The sequence below is a fragment of the Dama dama genome, chromosome 9, assembly GCF_033118175.1.
Source record: "Dama dama isolate Ldn47 chromosome 9, ASM3311817v1, whole genome shotgun sequence".
Taxonomy (NCBI): Eukaryota; Metazoa; Chordata; class Mammalia; order Artiodactyla; family Cervidae; genus Dama; species Dama dama.
The window spans coordinates 85422603-85441498 of record NC_083689.1 but is presented as its reverse complement, the minus strand read 5'-3'; the positions used below and the strand labels follow the sequence as shown (position 1 = coordinate 85441498).

Here is an 18896-nt window from a genome sequence, read left to right as displayed (position 1 = left end):
GTGTCAGACAGAACTTAGAGACTAAACAACAGAAACGACTAAGAAACATCCTGCTTTAAATTAGCTTTAGTGTATCCCTGAGTGAGTCTACAAAGTTTCCATGTTCTTTCATTAGATTTGTGTCTTCCCTAGCTGCATGAGGTCATTTGGGAATCCTGTGGACATCAAGGTGTTAATTTTTCTTTCATTACAAGTGCGTCACATGATTTTTCCAGTGAAATGACAGGTCTTCTCAACATGAATATTCTTTTTTTTTTTATTTCTGTCTCTTCCAAATTGCAGGATGGTCTGAAACGTCAACTAAAATTTGTTTTTAAAGCACAAATGAAGCTAACAATCACATCAAACCTTTTGAACAGTGTTTTTGTTTTGTTTTTTAATTTAAACTGTCCACATTTTTAAGCTTTAGCTTGTGAAGAAAGACTTTAAAATAAAAATCTATGCATCAAATTCATTAGAGCATACAGCAAATAAAATTGCAGTATTCAGCACAAATGGTCCTCCAGAGGCACTAAAGTAAATTCAGTCCTACTGTTGATTCAAAAGTGACATTTATTTTGTTCTGTACAATTTCACTGGCAGTAAGTCATAAGGGTGCTAACATTTGTGAGTTTTACCAGGTTGACTATGCAAATTCTCCTGAACTTTATCTCATTTTAACTAGAGTTATTGCTCACTTGTGTATGAGAAGTGGCTCATTTTGCCAAGTACTCTGTTTACAGGTTGGTTCAAATTCTAACTTGTGCAATTGAAGACAAAGCTTTTGTTTTCTTTCAGTTTTAAATGAAGTAATAGTATAACTGCCAAGTTCAATGGAGAGCAATAAACGGAAGATGGAAGATGAGGTTGTCCTGGTTGCAGAACATGAATTTAAATGGTCTCTTGTATCTCACTGTGGTTCTGATTTGCATTTCTCTGGTGATTAGGGATGTTGAGCATCTTTTCAAGTGCCTGTTGGCCTTCTGCGTGTGTTTTTTTGGTAAAATGTCTGCTCAGGTCCCCTGTCTGTTTTTCAATCAGGTTGTTTTTTGTTTGTTTGTTTTTGATATTAAGTTGTATGAGTTCTTTATGTATTTAGGATATCAACTCCTTATCAGATATATTATTTGTAAATATATTCTCCCATTCAATAGGTTGGCCTTTTCATTTTGTTGCTGGTTCCCTTTGCTGTGCAGAAGCTTTTTACATGGATGTAGTCCCATTTGTTTATTTGTGCTTTTGTTGCCCTTGCCTGAGGAGACATAACCCCCAAAATTGTGCTCAGAATGGTATCAAAGGGCTTAGAACCTGTTTTATCCTTGGAGTTTTATAATTCCAGGTCTTGCATTTAAATCTTTAATCCATTTTAAAGTTATTTTTATGTATAGTGTAAGGAAGTAGTCATTTCATTCTTTTCTATGTAGCTGTCCAGTTTTCCCAACACTGTTTATTGAAGAGGCTGTCTTTCCCCCAATGAATATCCTTGCCACCTCTGTCATAGATGAATTGATTATGTAAGCTTGGACCTAGAGGGTATTAAGCTAAGTGAAATAAGTCAGACAGAGACATACACATATAATATGATTTCACTAAAATGTGGGTTTAAAGAATGGAACAAATGAACAAGGGGAATTCCTTGGTGGTCTAGTGATTAGGACTCTGAGCTGTCATTACTAAGGTCGGGGTTCGATCCCTGCTCAGGGAACTAAAATCCCACAAGTCCCACAGTACAGCCAAAGAAACAAAAAGAAGTGAATAAACAAAACAGAAACAGACTCAGAGAGAGAACATCTGGTGGTTGCCTGAGGGGAGAGGGTTGGAAGATGGGTGAAATGCGTGAAGGGGATTAAGAGGTGCAGACTTCTACTTATAAAATAAAGCAGTCACAGTGAAGTAATATTACAGTATTGGGAATATAGTCAGTAATATTATAATAACTCTGTGTGGTGACATGTGATAACTAGACTTGTTGTGATCATTTTGTAGTGTATGAAAATACTAAATCACTATGTTTGTTGTTCACTTGAAACTAATATAATATTGTCAATTATAATTCCATTAAAAAAGATCCAAAGTAAAACAAAATATAGTCTCCATTTACTTTACCACATATAAATATGTACTGTGACAATTTTTACATTTAGTTTGCAGAGATGTTGAAGAAATTATTATTAATATCTTCTGTTAGTGTAGCTATATGCTTTAGAGATATGTTACTACATTTTTGTTTTTAATTTTGCATCTGTATACAAATTTTCTTTCAAAAATGAGGAGAGGGCAGGGCTGAAGGTACAGATATATTGTAGGTGGCTTCTTGGATTGCTAAAGGAACAAAGGAAATGGAGATGCATGCATTCATCGAAATAAATTATTCATATATTTCCAACACTATGTTAATACAGTACTGTGTAACTATATTAATATCTAAAAAATAGAAATATAATAATATATTTTCAGTAGATGTTTGATAATATAGTAAGAGTAGGCTTAGAAGAAATGTCCTTGATTATCATAAGGACAAAGAATCAAATGTGGGGCTTTAGTTATAACTTGGTTCCTGCTAAAACTCTGTTGCTGACAAAAAACATTTAGGGACACTTCATCACTGTATTCTGGACACTCTGGCCTCCTCATATTGCTTGAATTCATCACTCTCTTGCCTATCACTCAGGCCACACACTTGCTATTCCCTCTGCCTGGAAGACTCTTCCTTAGGTTTTAACATGATTGGCTAATGTTCAGGTTCAGCTCAAGTGGCACCTCTTCAAAGAAGCCTTTCTTGACTGGGTGTCTTAAGTAACTAGCTGTATTTACTGCATTTCTCATCGGTTTGTTCTCCTCTTACCTTCCCCCACCCCAACATGGTTTTTGTTACAGTGGACAATACCTTGCTTATTTGTCAGTTTTTTATGTGCATCCCCTCCACTATACTATGAATTTCAGGAATGCAGGATTCATATGTGTCTTCATCTAGGCGACATTCCCAGTGTCTAATGTTCGGTTCCTGGAGTATCAATACATGATAACTGAGTCAGGGGTTCTCTGATTTGTAAACTGGAGATAAGCAGTAATATGTAAAGAAAACTCAATGCATAAACCATCAGATAGTTACCTATCAGTGAGGCAAATTAGCTGTTCTGTCCACCCAATTCTGAGATTAGTGCCAACAGAATTTTCTCCTTTTCCCTACATCACAAGTTGCATGGCTGTATACTGAGCTCGCAGAAAAACAACCAAAATCATAATGGTACAAACTTTAGTGGGTTTTTTTTTTTTTCTTTTTTGCACTGTCTTCTGCAGTGCTGTATTTTATAGATTCATACACACTTTGCGATTTTGGCTAAAAGATCAGGCAATTGATAATAAAGTGAAAAAAGACAGTCCCTAAATCATTTTGAACAGGAGGTGACTGGCAACAGGTGGTGGGTCAGTGAGAAGAATGAGGAGGACGCTGAGCACAGACAGGATGGTCCCATTCCAAACAGAACTCTGGAGAGTGGGGGGAGAGAGCGGGCAAATGGGAAGTTAAATTTAGCCTGCAATGATTTCTTGCCCCTGGGAAAAATAATTGCTGCATTCGATTGCCAAAAGGCAAATCGGCATCAGCTTAATTTGCCTGAGTCTGCCATAAACTGCAGATGGAATCATAAAACATAGTTAGATTCAAATTAAACACATCTGTCCTAATCTAAAGCAGGTGAGGCCAGCCAGCCAAGAAGCATCAAGGTATAACACTGCACACAGATTACAATCTACAGAGGTGTATTTTAGGAACCTGCTGACAGTGAAATAAAGAACCATGAAAGTATGCATTGTCCTGTTTTCCGTTCCTGAGCCTGTCTTCTTGTACCGGTTGCCATCTTAGTTTTAAAAGACTCTACCAACGCATCCACTGGGAAACTGAGACAACAAAACACTGACTTGAAATCCAGAAGTCAGCTGCATTTTAATCAGGATTCTTAAGCTGATGCTTTTTCAGATTAATTGAAATGACAGAGAATCAGAAGTCCCTGAAGTACATTTGAATTAGACTTGAAATTTTAACCAGAAAGGGTTTGTTTCTACCTAAGGTATCAGCCTTGAATTAAAAGACACTTATTCCTTGGAAGGAAAGTTATGACCAACCTAGATAACATATTAAAAGCAGAGACATTACTTTGCCAACAAAGGTCTGTCTAGTCAAGGCTATGGTTTTTCCAGTGGTCATGTATGGATGTGAGAGTTGGACTATAAAGAAAGCTGAGCACCAAAGAGTTAATGCTTTTGAACTGTGGTGTTGGAGAAGACTCTTGAGAGTCCCTCAGACTGCAAGGAGATCCAACCAGTCCATCCTAAAGGAGATCAGTCCTGAATATTCATTGGAAGGACTGATGTTGAAGCTGAAACTCTAATAGTTTGGCCACCTGATGCGAAGAGCTGACTCATTGGAAAAGACCCTGATGCTGGGAAAAATTGAAGGCGGGAAGAAAAGGGGACTACAGAGGATGAGATGGTTGGATGGCATCACTGACTCAATAGACATGAGTTTGGGTAAACTCCAGGAGTTGGAGATGGACAGGGAGGCCTGGTATGCTGCAGTCCATGGGGTCGCAATGAGTCAGACACGACTGAGCGACTGAACTGAACTGAAGGTATCAGCCTACTGAGATAGTGGGTGTAGATAAAAGAAAGAAAGCTAAGATACCCTGGTTTTGACCAAAGTAATTATGTAACTTATCCAAACCAGGACAGCTTTGAGGGTGAAGGAGGACCTTGGTACCCATGGAGGTGCATGGCTCCAATATCCTTTCAAGAAAGAACAAGCTGTTTGGCTGCAAAGAATGCACTTAACTTCCCCTGACTGTCTTTGGTAGCACTTTCTTCATGATCCCATTAGAGCCTTAGAACTTCACTCTGCCTGGGCCTCCTCCTGTCAAAAACTGAGCAAGTGTCTGGTCATTTCCACCTTTGGGAGATTCCTCTGAAGTGTAATCTTTGCTTTGGAGCTCCCAGGTAGATTAGTTAAGACTGTCAGTTTTGCATTATAGACTGAGACTCCTCAGCTCAGTCTTCCTTCAGTGACCCCCCTGCTCCCCACCACCACCCATTTCTTTTCACAGGTATCAGATCTGCATTGCAAGACGAGAGCTTTTCCAGCCCTTTTCTGCTACTTCCTCATTTTTTTCTTTCTTGGGCATTACTTCTTAATAAGCTTGCTATACTCTTTATCTTCATGGAGAACCCAACTGACACACAGGGGTGCTATTAATAATTAGGTGTGGGGAAACAAATATATAGCACAGACTCTAATAACCCTAACTGTGTTTGGGTTCCATTGTGCCCATCTAAACTTTGTTTTTTTGCTGACATTATCCATCTATCACAGCTACATGTGGGGGCCTTTAATTAATCTCAGGCAGTCCTTGACGTATTAGACCCTAAGTGAATAGATTGGATATACATACTGTTGTGGAAGAGGCTTGTCACTATTTTCCTCCTCTCTTGAAGAATCTTCCCTCTTTATTCTCCTTTGTTGGTGTGGTCAAGAACTCCCCTCTCCCTTCCCCTTTGTTCTGCTCCCCGCCCCTCCCCTCCCCTCCCTTTAATGACTCACTGGATTATAGTATTCACATCTGTGCTTAACAATTCATGTTTTATCAAATGTTCTTCATTCCATATCTGATCATTTGATACCTTTATAGGACATTTTTATTTTGGATACTCTGCAGACTTCTTAAACACAGTAATTCCTTTAACAATGAATCCATGATATTTCCTTATGAAAGATGGCCTTACAGTCATACAGGCAGGAGCTCTAGAAATCAATCCAGATTTTTTGCGCTCCCTCAACCCACACATCAGTTTGGTCACAACGTCCTCTTGGTTCTACCGGCACATTTCGGTCAAATCTATTACTTCTTTTCTACGTTTCAGAAAGACACTGAGTAGATATCAATAATGGGGATAAAATACGGATTTTCACAATATTAACGTCTTCAAAATAAGTAATTAGCAGAAAGAACAAGAAGCACAAGAGAGAAAACAGGTCAGCCGAAGAGCAGCTGGCGTCTACGAGCTATAATGAGAGGTAAACAGACCGTCCTGTCTCACTGTGACCACAGAAACAGCAGATGACTGGCAGACACACCTGTGGAAAACCAACTGGATTAAGTATGATCACTTAGAAAGGGCAGCGCAAGCACTAAGAAAGATTTCTTGGGCCAACAAAGCTCTGTGTGATGGGGGGTCAACCAGAGGGACCGGACATCGTGGTCTCATGTGACTCTGGCTGAGCTCACATGAAGGGAACTGGCTCTAGGAGTGAGAGGGGTCAGAATGAGAGATCTTGATTTTGAATAAATGTATAAATAGAGCCTGTATTCTTGTGAACCTGTAGGATACTGTTCACGCCTTGCCTTTCTCCTGTGGAGATCACTCCCGTCAGTGTAAATAAATCAATATAAACACCTGCAATGTTCCTTGATCTGTTGACATTGCTGCAACAACAGATCCTCGTCTGGGGAATGTAGAATTCCTCTTTCTGTAGTATTCACAATGCACAGAGATATGACTGACATCTTATCAAAAAAAAGCTTCGGTGTTAGTACTCATCTTTATGCGATGTACAGAGTGAGCAGATGGCAGTGTTGGTAGTCTGACTGTACAGAGCTGTGCTTTTCTGCTCACACTGAAGAAAGACGGGCAGGATCACACTTTTAAACTAGTAATTGACTTTCTAGACAACCTCAACAATAACGCCTTGTTTCTAACGGGGAGGTAGTGATTTCGGGGGACTATCATTTTCTATCTTACTAGCTAGCATTTATTAACTGGATTGGGTTTAAATGGTGCTTACATTGCTTTCCTTGTCCATAGCTACCTCTAAAGAGAGTTAAGAATGTCATCATTTTTTATGGGACTACCTCAGAAGATTCATGCTTAGTCCTTTTGCCATCAGCCTTGACTCCTCCATTTGATTCAACACAGTGTTGCCTGAGTCAGCATTCCATAACACCAAAGTGATCCTATATTTCCTCATATGTAAAGTCCTTTGATGATTTTTCAGTGCTTACAGGAAAGCTTCAGAATTTGGGGTATGGCCTTTATCTAGATGACCATGCTACCTTTCTGAGCTCATTTCTTTCTACTCATCATACTATTCTATGCTTTAATTATAGTGGCCTGTTTGAAGTTCCTGGGATGAGCAGTGATCCTTTTCCTTTCTTGTCCTGGGATGTTAAGCCTGTACCTTCTTTTCTTCTGCATCACTGAACAGTACTGCATCCATTTAGAAGTCTCCTGTGATCCTATAATTTGGATCATGTATACTAATCATGGATCTTATTATCATGTACTGTAATTGTTTCTATCTTTTTCATCTCCTGTTGTGGGATCTATACTTACTGATCATAAGGACTATCTTTGTATATGTCTCCTATGTTACCACTTGGTGCCTATCATTAAATAGGTACTCAAAGAATAGATAGTTGGATGGACAAATAGACTGACTAGCTAGATATATAAAGAGATAGATAAACAATCTATTGAAATATCTTTACCAGTCATCAGCCTCCACTTTCAAATGCACTTGATAGATAATGCTGCCAGAATAATCTTCTTAAAATATATCTGCCCATGTTAAAGCTTTAAAATACATATTAAAAATATTTGTTGTCTCAACTGATAATTGGTGATGTCACTTTTTAATCTCCCCTGATCTGACATCTATCAAGCATATTTATACTTTCTCAGTCATTGCCAATCAAATACTCCAGGGTTCAGCCATGCTAAATTCTATGGTAATCCCAAAGCATATTCTTTCATTCATTTATTAACTTATTTCAGGACTTTTTTTCTAATATCTGATCCAGTGCTAATGTAGTATTTTAGTCTATCATGTTAATATAGCTAATGACCTGCTTTATAAATTTCACAAATATCTTAACCTCCATTTTCCTTTTTTGTATAGTTTTAGAGCAATTAGTCTGGGAAAGAGATGAAATAATTCATGAGAAAACTTCTGTAGGAGAATAAAGTTCCTACGAAAAACCAAGTAGGAAGGAAGTTGGGGCCCCACTGGTTTTTTTTTTTTTTAATTTTGAAAAGTTTCATTCCCTTTTATTCCAGGAGATGGCACCTTCACCTATAAAGCTCTTTTAGAAGTTGTATGGGCTTTTCTAAATCTGATTCACATGCTCTTCCTAAAGCCACACCCGTGACTCTCTGAAGCCTGTTCATCACTCCATACCTGATCAGTACCACTTTGGATCTGTCAGGCTGCTCAGGGATAATATCCTTAAGATTTCTAGAATCTCTTTCTACTTAGCTGAGAGTTTCTTTCAGGCTGCACCTGAGTTACATGAAATGTTTTCACAAAGGTCTTGTAGCTACAGCCTTCATTTGATATTTATGTTGAAGCCGTGTCTTTCTGACAAAGCTCTGGATTTGATCTTTCACTGGTTTGAGAAGCTGGGGTTGAGAAATTGTTTTGTTTTCTATCATAAGTCCTGCTGCCTCCCTATTTCTTAACTTTCAGACTCACCTGCTCTTTATTTAGCATGTCTCTTTCTTATCATACCTTATCAAATACAGTTATTGAATCAAGTGACACTTTTACATTCTGCCTATGAATGTCATTATTCATATACAAAAGTGTATTAGGTACATTTTCTTTCACCAAAGTTTCCTCAGGTGATAGTCTTACCGACTGCATCTCTCTAGATAGCACAGAGAACCCATTTTTCTGGCCTCCTGTAGCCATTCTTTCAGTCCTTTTCCAGGTTCCATCCACTACCTGTATTAAAGCCATGGCCATGTGTTTTCAGCTTTGGTTACTGCACAAGTTATTTCTGTTTCCTTTCATGTTTCCTCTCAATTCTCTTGAGCAGCCTAGGCTGAATTTACTCTCAGGGCTGTGGCAGAGTTCCAAGAAAGGAAGCAGAATTATTCAAATTATTTATCAAATATCAACTGACAAAGTCTCCTAACACCCTACTGGCCAAAGCAAGTCACATGGATAAGCCCAGACTCTAGACATCAAGAAATAAACACCCCCTTTATTGAGGGAACTTGCAAAGTTATCAAGCAAAATGTGTGGATTTAGATAGGTTATTTATAGGAGTAATTAGTAGACCAGTCAACTACAGACATTTTGGTTAATCTTCTTTAACAAATTAGAAAATCTTTCATTTACACATAATGAAAGAACTCCAAAGTATGTTACTTGCTTATAGTATGCAATTTAGTATGCAATGTTTGAACTGAAAAATTTAATTTTAACCATGTTACATACCATCTCTTTTAGAAGCACATGGTTTCAAATGGGTCTTGCCTACCTTATCTGTAAATCTATATAAAGTATTGTGATTTTTATCAAAGGAAGATGAGTGGGGGTTATGAAATAATACAGTTTAGTGCCTAAGGCAAAAAAAAAGTCAATATCTGTTTCTTTATTTCTCAGGTGATATTTGTGATCCCAATCCTTGTGAAAATGGAGGTATCTGCTTGTCAGGATTGTCTGATGATTCCTTTTCCTGCAAGTGTCCAGATGGCTTCACAGGTCCCAACTGTTCTAGTGTTGTGGAGGTTGGTAAGTGCAAGATTTAAACATTTCAATAGCTATCATCATTGTTTTCATGAGTGACTGACACATTTGGAGATCAGTGCATTATGAATGCTCTGTATAAGATTGCTGTGTGTTGCTAATTAGTGTAATCTTCTGTTGGTCTCTCAATTTTAACATTTTTATTTAGTATTTAAATTATATTATTATTTGTAGTGCTCACAAATAATTTAAAAATATGACTTAGTGATTAACATTATACTTTAAAGGCACTACATGTACTACTTGAATATAATAAATTTCTTATCTTTCTAATATTAATATACATTTAAATTTTATTTTCACTGGAAAGTAATTTCCAAGTCAATTTAGTTAAGTTAAATAGTCACTGTAAATAAAATAGAAGTTATTTTACTGTCTGAAAATATTCATCAATATTTTATAGCTGTTTTAATAATTATTTTTCTAAGACTATAAATATATGATGAAAGAAAAATTATCCCAGCTGGATTGTTCTTCAGAGTTTCAAAAACATGCTTGGTAAATATCAGCCAGTGATCACATTTCAAAATGTTTTCATGTGTGAAGTATTTCACTGGCATATATCATTATGGATTCAGGATAACTTCCATAATTTCAAAATTACTCCCCATTGAGAAGGTAATGGTACTTTAAATAATTTAACACTATGTACATTTATATAGATATTTTTTCCTCTGATTAAAAGTAATATCATGGTTACATTTGAAAAAAAATTGTCTTTTTCATGTCAATACTAAGAAGAAAAAAGTAGACTGTATCTGTTCAATATAGGAAAACTCAATTATGCATTGGATTAAAGTTCAGTCAACCAGCATAAACTTTGGAACTCAGTTTTCACAGCATTTCAAAAATAATTTTGAAGAAGAGAAGTAATTGTGTCTATAGTAAGGGATCAGTGTGAGTTACTCATCATTGTATCTAATACACCTGACTTAGTTAATGTGTAATAGGAACCCAATAACTGTTGGTTGAATGAATGAAAGAATAAGTAAATAAAACCACTAACCAGCCATTTTTGGCCACTACCTATTGCATTTTAGTGTGCTTTACTTTTTAAAGTACAAGTGTATCTCACTTGTATTTTTTATGTTACATTGGTAATATTGTAGTATATTTGAAAAAGTTCATTATGTTATTGTTAACAGATACTATGCTCATTTGATTCATTTCAAACACAATTCTCTTTTAAAGCTTTTATTAACTTGCTGCTAGTTTAGGGGATTTGATGCAGTGTTATAGAAATAAAACTTTTAACTACTTTGACAAGTCTCCAAGTATATACAGTGAGTTTCAGGGTTTAATATGAGGAATCTTTCCTCACAAAAGTCTATATCTCTGAGAAAAATTAGAGTCATAAGTATTCCTAACAGAAATATATGAATAGAATTTAGTGCTATATTTTGAGTCCACTGACCCCAAATCAGCAGTACCTTAGATTTATAGTATATAATGTTTTGGTTGCTACTTTATAAAAGTTAAATCTGGAATTGAAGAGGCAAATGTGTTTTAACAATTAAGAAACCAGTTGTTCAGTCGCTAAACCGTGTCTGACTCTTTGCAGTCCCATGCAACATGCCAGACTTCCCTGTCGTTCAGTATCTGCAGGAGCTTGCTCAAACTCATGTCCATTGAGTCAGCGATGCCATCCAACCATCTCATCCTCTGTCACCCCCTTCTGTTGCCATCAACCTTTCCCAGCATCAGGGTCTTTTCCAGAGTCGACTCTTTGCATCAGGTGGCCAAAGTATTGAAGCTTCAGTTTCAGCATCAATACTTCCAATGAATATCCTGGGTTGATTTCCTTTGGTATTAATTGGTTTGCTCTCCTTGCTGTCCAAGGAATTCTCAAGTCTTCTCCAGCACCACAATCAGTTCTTTGGTTCTGAGCCTTCTTTATGGTCCAACTCTCAAATCTGTACATGACACTTGCCAACCAGAGCTTTGACTATACGAATATGTATCTTTATAGAATTTTGAAATAAATACTTGAATATTTGGGGCCACATCTTAAAACATTTGTCATTTTATCAGAATGGTACTATAGTCTACAGTAGTTTAAAAACTAAACATACTGCCATATTCCTCATAGTTCAATGAGACTTTGAAAAATCAAATGCTTATGTAATTAAAATTTACAAAGATTCATTATTCTCTGTTACTAAAGCACCTAATATTTTTTCTGTATGTGTATGTACTCAGTCGTTCAGTCATGTCCAGCTCTTTGCAACCCTGGGGACTGTAGCCTCCTTTGTCCATTGAATTTTCCAAGCAACAAGCCTGAAGTGGGTTGCCATTCCTAGTCCAGGGGATCTTTCCAACCCAGGGATCGAACCCGTGTCTCTTGCAGCTCCTGCATCGCAGGCGGATTCTGTACCACTGTGCTATTCGGGAAGCCCCCACATTTCTTCCTCCTCTTTCTTAACTCTTGCATATAATCAGGGAATGCTAAGTATTTATTGAATAAAAATAGTTAATAGGAATATCTTTAATATCTAGCCTACCTTATTTTTTTCATGACTTTAAAACTAATTATTGGATTTCCCTTGTGGCTCAGTGGTAAAGAATCCGCCTGCCAATGCAGGAGACACGGGTTCGGTCTATGGGTTGTGAAGGTCCCCCAGAGAAGGAAATGGCAATCCACTCCAGTATTCTCGCCTGTAAAATCCAAAGGAAAAGTGGAGACTGGTGGGCTACAGCCCATGGAGTTGCAAAGAGCTGACACGACTGAGCAACTAAACAGCAACAATTGGTACAAAATATATGAACATTAGATCATTAAAGACCACCTTGCCTTTTTAATTTAAAAAATCTACTACTTCTCTGGAACATTGTTGGGCCACTGCTGTTGTTTCCCTGCTTTTGGGTAGTGCTGATGCAGAAGAATAGAGTATACTAGAATTTTATCAATAAAAAAAGCCCTCCAAAGCTCTAGGTATTTTAATGTGCTGTCTTAAAAGACAAATGATTTGAACTGTCCCCACTGCTGTATTTTTACTTTCACATTAATCCTCCCACAGATGGAGATGTCTAAGCTTTCTGTTAGCCTTTTGAACCATATACATTTTGTGATTATATGAAGTTCTAAATTGCCTTAAATTTGCAATGAATAGAAAATAAGCAGGTCTGTATTAGCTTAAAAAACATGTGCTTTGACCCAAGTTTAAACATTATCATTACTCTTTATTTTACAATCAAAAATATACTTTATTGCAGTATATTCAGGGGGAGATTTCAAACGTATGCTACTCTCAGAGATAAAAATTGCATTTTGATTTTACCTCAAACCTAATTTCTCGATGCTACTTATTTCAAAGAGAGCCTCATCCATTTTTGTGCTTTTACTTCTGCCTCCCAAAGCACGTAGTGTCAGATAAGCACAGAACACTTTATCCTGTCTGCAGTCAATCCTCACCTCACTTACATTTCTATACTACCTGTGGCAGTTTGGAGAAATTAACTTATTCACATTTGTGAACTTCACTTTACTAGACAGCATTGCTTTTCTTTGGACTTCCTGATCTAGCTGTGTACCCCAATATCATTATTTGATCTCTGTCACTTCCCGTCTCTTTGACTGCTTCCTCCCCACACACACATATCCCTTATACAGACATACCTACACACAGTGTTCTCAGCCCCTTAAGAGTTATGAAAACTCACTTCTGATCTCCAAAAAAGGCAATAGGAAAGCATCTCTATGAGCAAAGGGAAAAAAAGCCTAGTTAGCATCCTCTGACTTGATGACTTCAGCCAGGTTTCCCTGTGTTTGCACAGGTGTTCACTGGACACCGCCACCCTCTCCAGGGGACTCGTGGACAGAGCACCATGTGGTTAAACCCCAGATTACTTCCCAATTACCTACTCACATTCTTGGATGGCACTGTGGAGTTTTGAGCCAAACGTTGACACATTTACTTCATAGAAAAATTTCTATTGCTAGTGAATACTCTAGCATTCATATATGGAAATCTTGGGACTTATTAAAGCATCTGAATTCTGTGGTGTAATTCTCCACTCTATGCTTTCAGAATAATTTGGTGAATTAGTAACAAATACAAATTTTACAAATCAATTACATAGTATATTCATGTAATCAAGGGGGACAATGTGATTGACTTAAAAAAAAAAATTTTTAGCTTTCACTTATTCTTAAACAAATATTTACTAAGCACTGACTAAGTAGTGGTTACCTAATGGCAGAGATACATTAGTAAACAAAATTTACAGGACTTGCTATTTAGCTTGGAAATCAGATAAATATATAAGTAAATAAATATGATGGACTTTGTGATTGGAGAACTAGATGTAGCCATAAGAATATAAAGCAGGTGTCCTCTTTTAAGCTGGTGTCAGAGAATGCATGCCTACTGGAAAAAAACAGTATTTTGACATATTTCCAAAGAATAATTTTAATCCACCAGGCCGAAAGCTAGAAGTATTCCAGATAGAGGAAATAATTTTTTGAAGCCAGGAGATAAAAGATGTCATAATTACATTAACTGATGGCCATTAATGAGTCTGGCAATGGTGATGGTAGCAGATTCTGCAGTGTTGAGTGATGTTCTAAGGAATTTGGACTTCGTTTTAAGAGCAATGGAGAGGATTTGTGCATTTAGGAAATCACAGCCATTGCAATATGGAAAAAAAAAAATCATAGCAGAGTAAGTTAGGAGACAATTTGTAGGCTACAGGAGAAACCAGGTCAGATTTGATGATCTTAGCCTGGGTCAGGAACAAGATGGAAAGGAGAGAGTCAGTAAGTATTAAAGTATTTAAAGTATTCAATTAAAGTATGAAAGTATTTAAAGGATGCAATATATAATTATTCATGACTTACAGGGTTATTGAATAAAAGGTGTTTACATAAAGGGAGGAATAAAGAAGAAACAGCTCAAATTTCTGATGCCTCAGCAACTTGGTGCCATTTACTGAGACAGTGAATGTTGAGGATACAAGGGATTGGAAGGCAGAAAACGAATATTTCATTTACTGAATTGGAGAAACCTGCTAGATATTAGTAAAGACAGCAGGAACAGGTTTTGAAGTCATAATTATCCAGACAGTTATTTAAGCTCAGGGAGTGTATGAATCTGTCCAGAAGTAGAACAACTTGTGAAATGAGAGGACCAAGAATTAAGCAATAGGAAGAGAAAGTAAAATCTATAAAGAAGCCTGAGAAAGAGTGCTTAGGGAGACAGAAGATAAACCAGGAAAGGGTTGTGCCACCAAAGTTAAGAGCAGACAGGAATGAGTGGTCCGCAGTCCCCAAATACTGTGGAGAAGTTGACCAAGGCAAACATTTACATTGATTACCTGTGACTTATGGATAGTCTTGCCAAGATCAATTTTGTTGGAATCAATTATAGCACATGAAGATTTAGAGGAAATTTTTTTTTATAAAGTAGCTAGGAATACAGGGGAACTTCCTCAACCTGATAAAGAATATGTATAAAAAAGCCTACAAGTTACCATCATACTTCATGTTGAGAAATTCAGAGCTTTCCCACTGAGATCAGAAACAAGGCGAGGATGACCTGTATCATCACTCTGTTTTATTTTATTTATTTATTTTTTCATCACTCTGTTTTAATATTGTGCTAAAAGTGCTATCTAATACAGTAAGACAAGTAAAGGAAGTACAAAGATTAGGAGGAAAGAAGACATATAGAAGACAGATAAGCATATGAAAAGATATTCCACATCATGTGTTGTCAAGGAAATGCAAATTAAGAGAATGAGATACCACTGCACACCTCTCAAAATAACCAAAATCTAAAACACTGACAATACTAAATGCTGGAATACTGCGTGCTGGAAAGCACTTTTGTTCATTATTGATGAGAATGCAAAATGTTACAGACACTTTGGAAGATACTTTGGCAGTTTTTTTACAAAACAAAATATACTCTTACCATATGATCTAGCTATCATGTTCCTTGGTATTTGCCAAAAGAAGTTGAAAACCTAAGTCCACATGAACCTGCACACAGATACTTATAGCAATCTTATCCATATTTGCCAATAATTGGAAGCCACCAAGATGTCCTTCAGTAGGTGAATAGATAAATTGGGTTAAATATTTTAAAAAGCATTTCTGATCTTAGTGGGAAAGCTTTGAGGTTTTCATCATTAAGTATGCTGGTATTGTAAGTTTTTTATAGATATTCTTTATTAAGTTGAGGAAGTTCCCCTGTATTCCTAGATATGTTTTAAAATATGGAAATGTTATTCAGGTCTTTAAAAAATGAACTATGAAGTCCTGAAAAGACATGGAGGATCATTAAATGCATATGACTAAGTGAAAGGAGCCAGACTGAAAGGCTACATACATACATACTGTATGAATCCAATTATATGACCTTCTCGGAAAGTCAAAACTGGAGGCAGTTAGATCAGTGGATGCTGGGGAAGCGTGATAGGGATGAATAGACAGAGTAAAGAAGATTTCAGGTTATGAAAATAATCTGTATGATATTGTAGCACATGTTAGATACATGTTATTATACATTTGTCCAAACCCATGTAATATACAACACCAAGTGTGAACTCTAATGTAACCTATAGACTTTGGATGATTATGACGGGTTTAATTCAGTTCAGTCACTCAGTTGTGTCCAACTCTTTGTGACCCTGTGGACTGCTATGATGAGTAAATGTAAGTTAATCAGTTGTAACAAATGTGGGAAGCAAATGTAGCAAATGTAGCTTTGGTGGGGAGTGGTGATAATGGGGGATGTTATGCAAGTGTGGCTTAAAGCTCAACATTCAGAAAACTAAGATCATGGCATCTGGTCCCATCACTTCATGGCAAATAGATGGGGAAACAGTGGAAACAGTGGCAGACTTTATTTTTTGGGGCTCCAAAATCAGTTCAGATGGTGATTGCTGCCATGAAATTAAAAGATGCTTACTCCTTGGAAGGAAAGTTATGACCAACCTAGATAGCATATTAAAAAGCAGAGATAACTTTGCCAACAAAGGTCCGTCTAGTCAAGGCTATGGTTTTTCCAGTGATCATGTATGGATGTGAGAGTTGGACTGTGAAGAAAGCTGAGTGCCAAAGAATTGATGCTTTTGAACTGTGGTGTTGGAGAATACTCTTGAGAGTCCCTTGGACTGCAAGGAGATCCAACCAGTCCATCCTAAAGAAGATCAGTCCTGGGTGTTCACTGGAAGGACTGATGCTGAAGCTGAAACTCCAATACTTTGGCCACCTCATGTGAAGAGTTGACTCATTGGAAAAGACCCTGATGGTGGGAGGGACTGGGGGCAGGAGGAGAAGGGGACGACAGAGGATGAGATGATTGAATGGCATCACCGACTCGATGCACACGAGTTTGGATGAACTCTGGGAGTTGGTGATGGACAGGGAGGCCTGGCATACTGCGATTCATGGGTTCGCAAAGAGTCGGACATGACTGAGCGACTGAACTGAACTGAACTGAATTGTGTGGGGTCAGAGACTATATGGGAAATCTCTGTACCGTCCTCTGTTTTCCTGTGAACCTAAAACTACTCTAAAAAGTAGTCCTTAGTTTTAGAAAATGACTATATTAAACATTCATCAATTTATTCAATTATTTGTCCATCCATCAAATATTTATTGAGCATATACTCTCTGCTAGACTCTCTTCCAGGCAGTGAGAAATAACCATTAAAAAAGATATCACAAGTCTTCTAGTCTAAAGGGGGACTAGACAGTAAATCACTACACTTACCATGTAAGCTCTATTAAAAAATAAAGACAAGTGTGAGCTGGAATAAGACTAGATATATATTTTGGTCAGATTATTAGGAAAGATTGAGAGGTTGATGTTTGAACAGAGAGAGGAGCTGATGCCCTCATTGCATATGGATGGGAGAGTGAGGACAGTAACTAAAGAGAAATTTAGGTAGAGGGGGGTTTTCTTTTAAGATGGAACTGTGATGGCTTTATGATTCTGAAATACGATATACAACCTAAGCTTGTATTTTACTAAGAATAAACTGTATTGAATGACTTATGTAGATATGTCAATAATGTTCAGCATACATTTAACCTATTAAAGCTATCAGTCTGAAAACAAAGGATGTAAACATAGGAATTTGGTAATAATGTAAAATCTATCATTACTTTTAGAATTCAAAGTGCCCTGTGTTCCTGAGAGTTCAGGGTAACAAAGTTACCCTGTTTAGTTCAGGGTAACAAAGTTAGCATACCATTTCATTTCTTCTTCTTCCTCTTTATTCTCTCTGTCATTTTACTGGCTTCTGATCAGATTTTCTCATTTAGAAAAAAAGCAATAAACATGAAGATGCTTTATCCTATTATGTCTTCTGTCCTCTTCTGTAGTACTCCATCAAAACTTATTTCCTTTTGGTAATCAGTATCTGTTTTCTACCATGAATTCAGGTTCTTTTAAATGTGTGGCCCTCAGATCTCATTTGAATTTGTGGCCTTCACTGCTGATCTGTCCTTCTGCTTGCATTTCATTGTGAGAAATCAGTTACATTTGCCTCCAAAACACAAAGTATTTCATAAAAATTTAAAAGAAAAAACTACCAATTTCCACCGCACATCTTGCTCCATGCATAGCCACATTCATATTTATCTTTTAGAAGGTGATCAGTGTCAGAATTTCAAATAGTGTAGCAAAGACTGACTGACTCTGTCTAAAAGACTTCTTGATAGTGATCGTAAAATACCAGAATATTAACAAGCTTTAAGTAGATCTCTTGAGTAGAGCGAGGCTATTTTTAGATTTCTGAACTTTGGTTACCAAATGAGAGATTTGGTAAATTTCAGTTAAATTATTCATATATTACATGACATTATGAGTAGTTATCAGTTTTTTCCCCTTAAGAATACTTCTTGGATTAAGGAAGGATAGTTCATGATTGAATCCATATTTCCTGAAATTATCATAATGAGAGCTCTTCTGCATACACTAAAATCTTTTCTCAAAAGCTGCTAGCCATGCATGATAGCTTAGAAATTTCTCAGTCAGTGAGAGTCAAAGGGATTTATTTTCAGAGTTATATTTACTTACTTTTTTGATAATAAAAATGATTAAGTATGTATTCATACAAACAGAATTTTACAGTTAAGATGACAGAATTAATAATTTAAGGGAAATGTTTTGCCATTTATTTTGCATATATTATAGAAAAATAATTTTGTTTTATATATATATAAATTTCTATAACATAGCATATAAACCAGCTTATTAATTTTAAAATTGTTCATGTTTACTGTTAATTATAATGATTAGAGTTTGTTAGCTTGCAATTCAAAACCCAATTATATACTAACTTCAGAAAACATATATATCAATATAACATCAAAGAACTTCAG

General features: G+C 36.7%; 1 protein-coding gene across 3 annotated transcripts in view; it reads left to right on the top strand.

Moving 5' to 3' along the window:
- The window catches only part of EDIL3 (EGF like repeats and discoidin domains 3), a 457861-nt gene that overhangs the window by 119491 nt on the left and 319474 nt on the right, over positions 1–18896 (top strand). For all 3 annotated transcript variants that reach the window (XM_061151964.1, XM_061151963.1, XM_061151962.1), the window contains exon 2: positions 9419–9547. In XM_061151964.1, coding sequence (XP_061007947.1) covers positions 9419–9547 — 129 coding nt within the window. The remainder of the gene's footprint in view (positions 1–9418; positions 9548–18896) is intronic.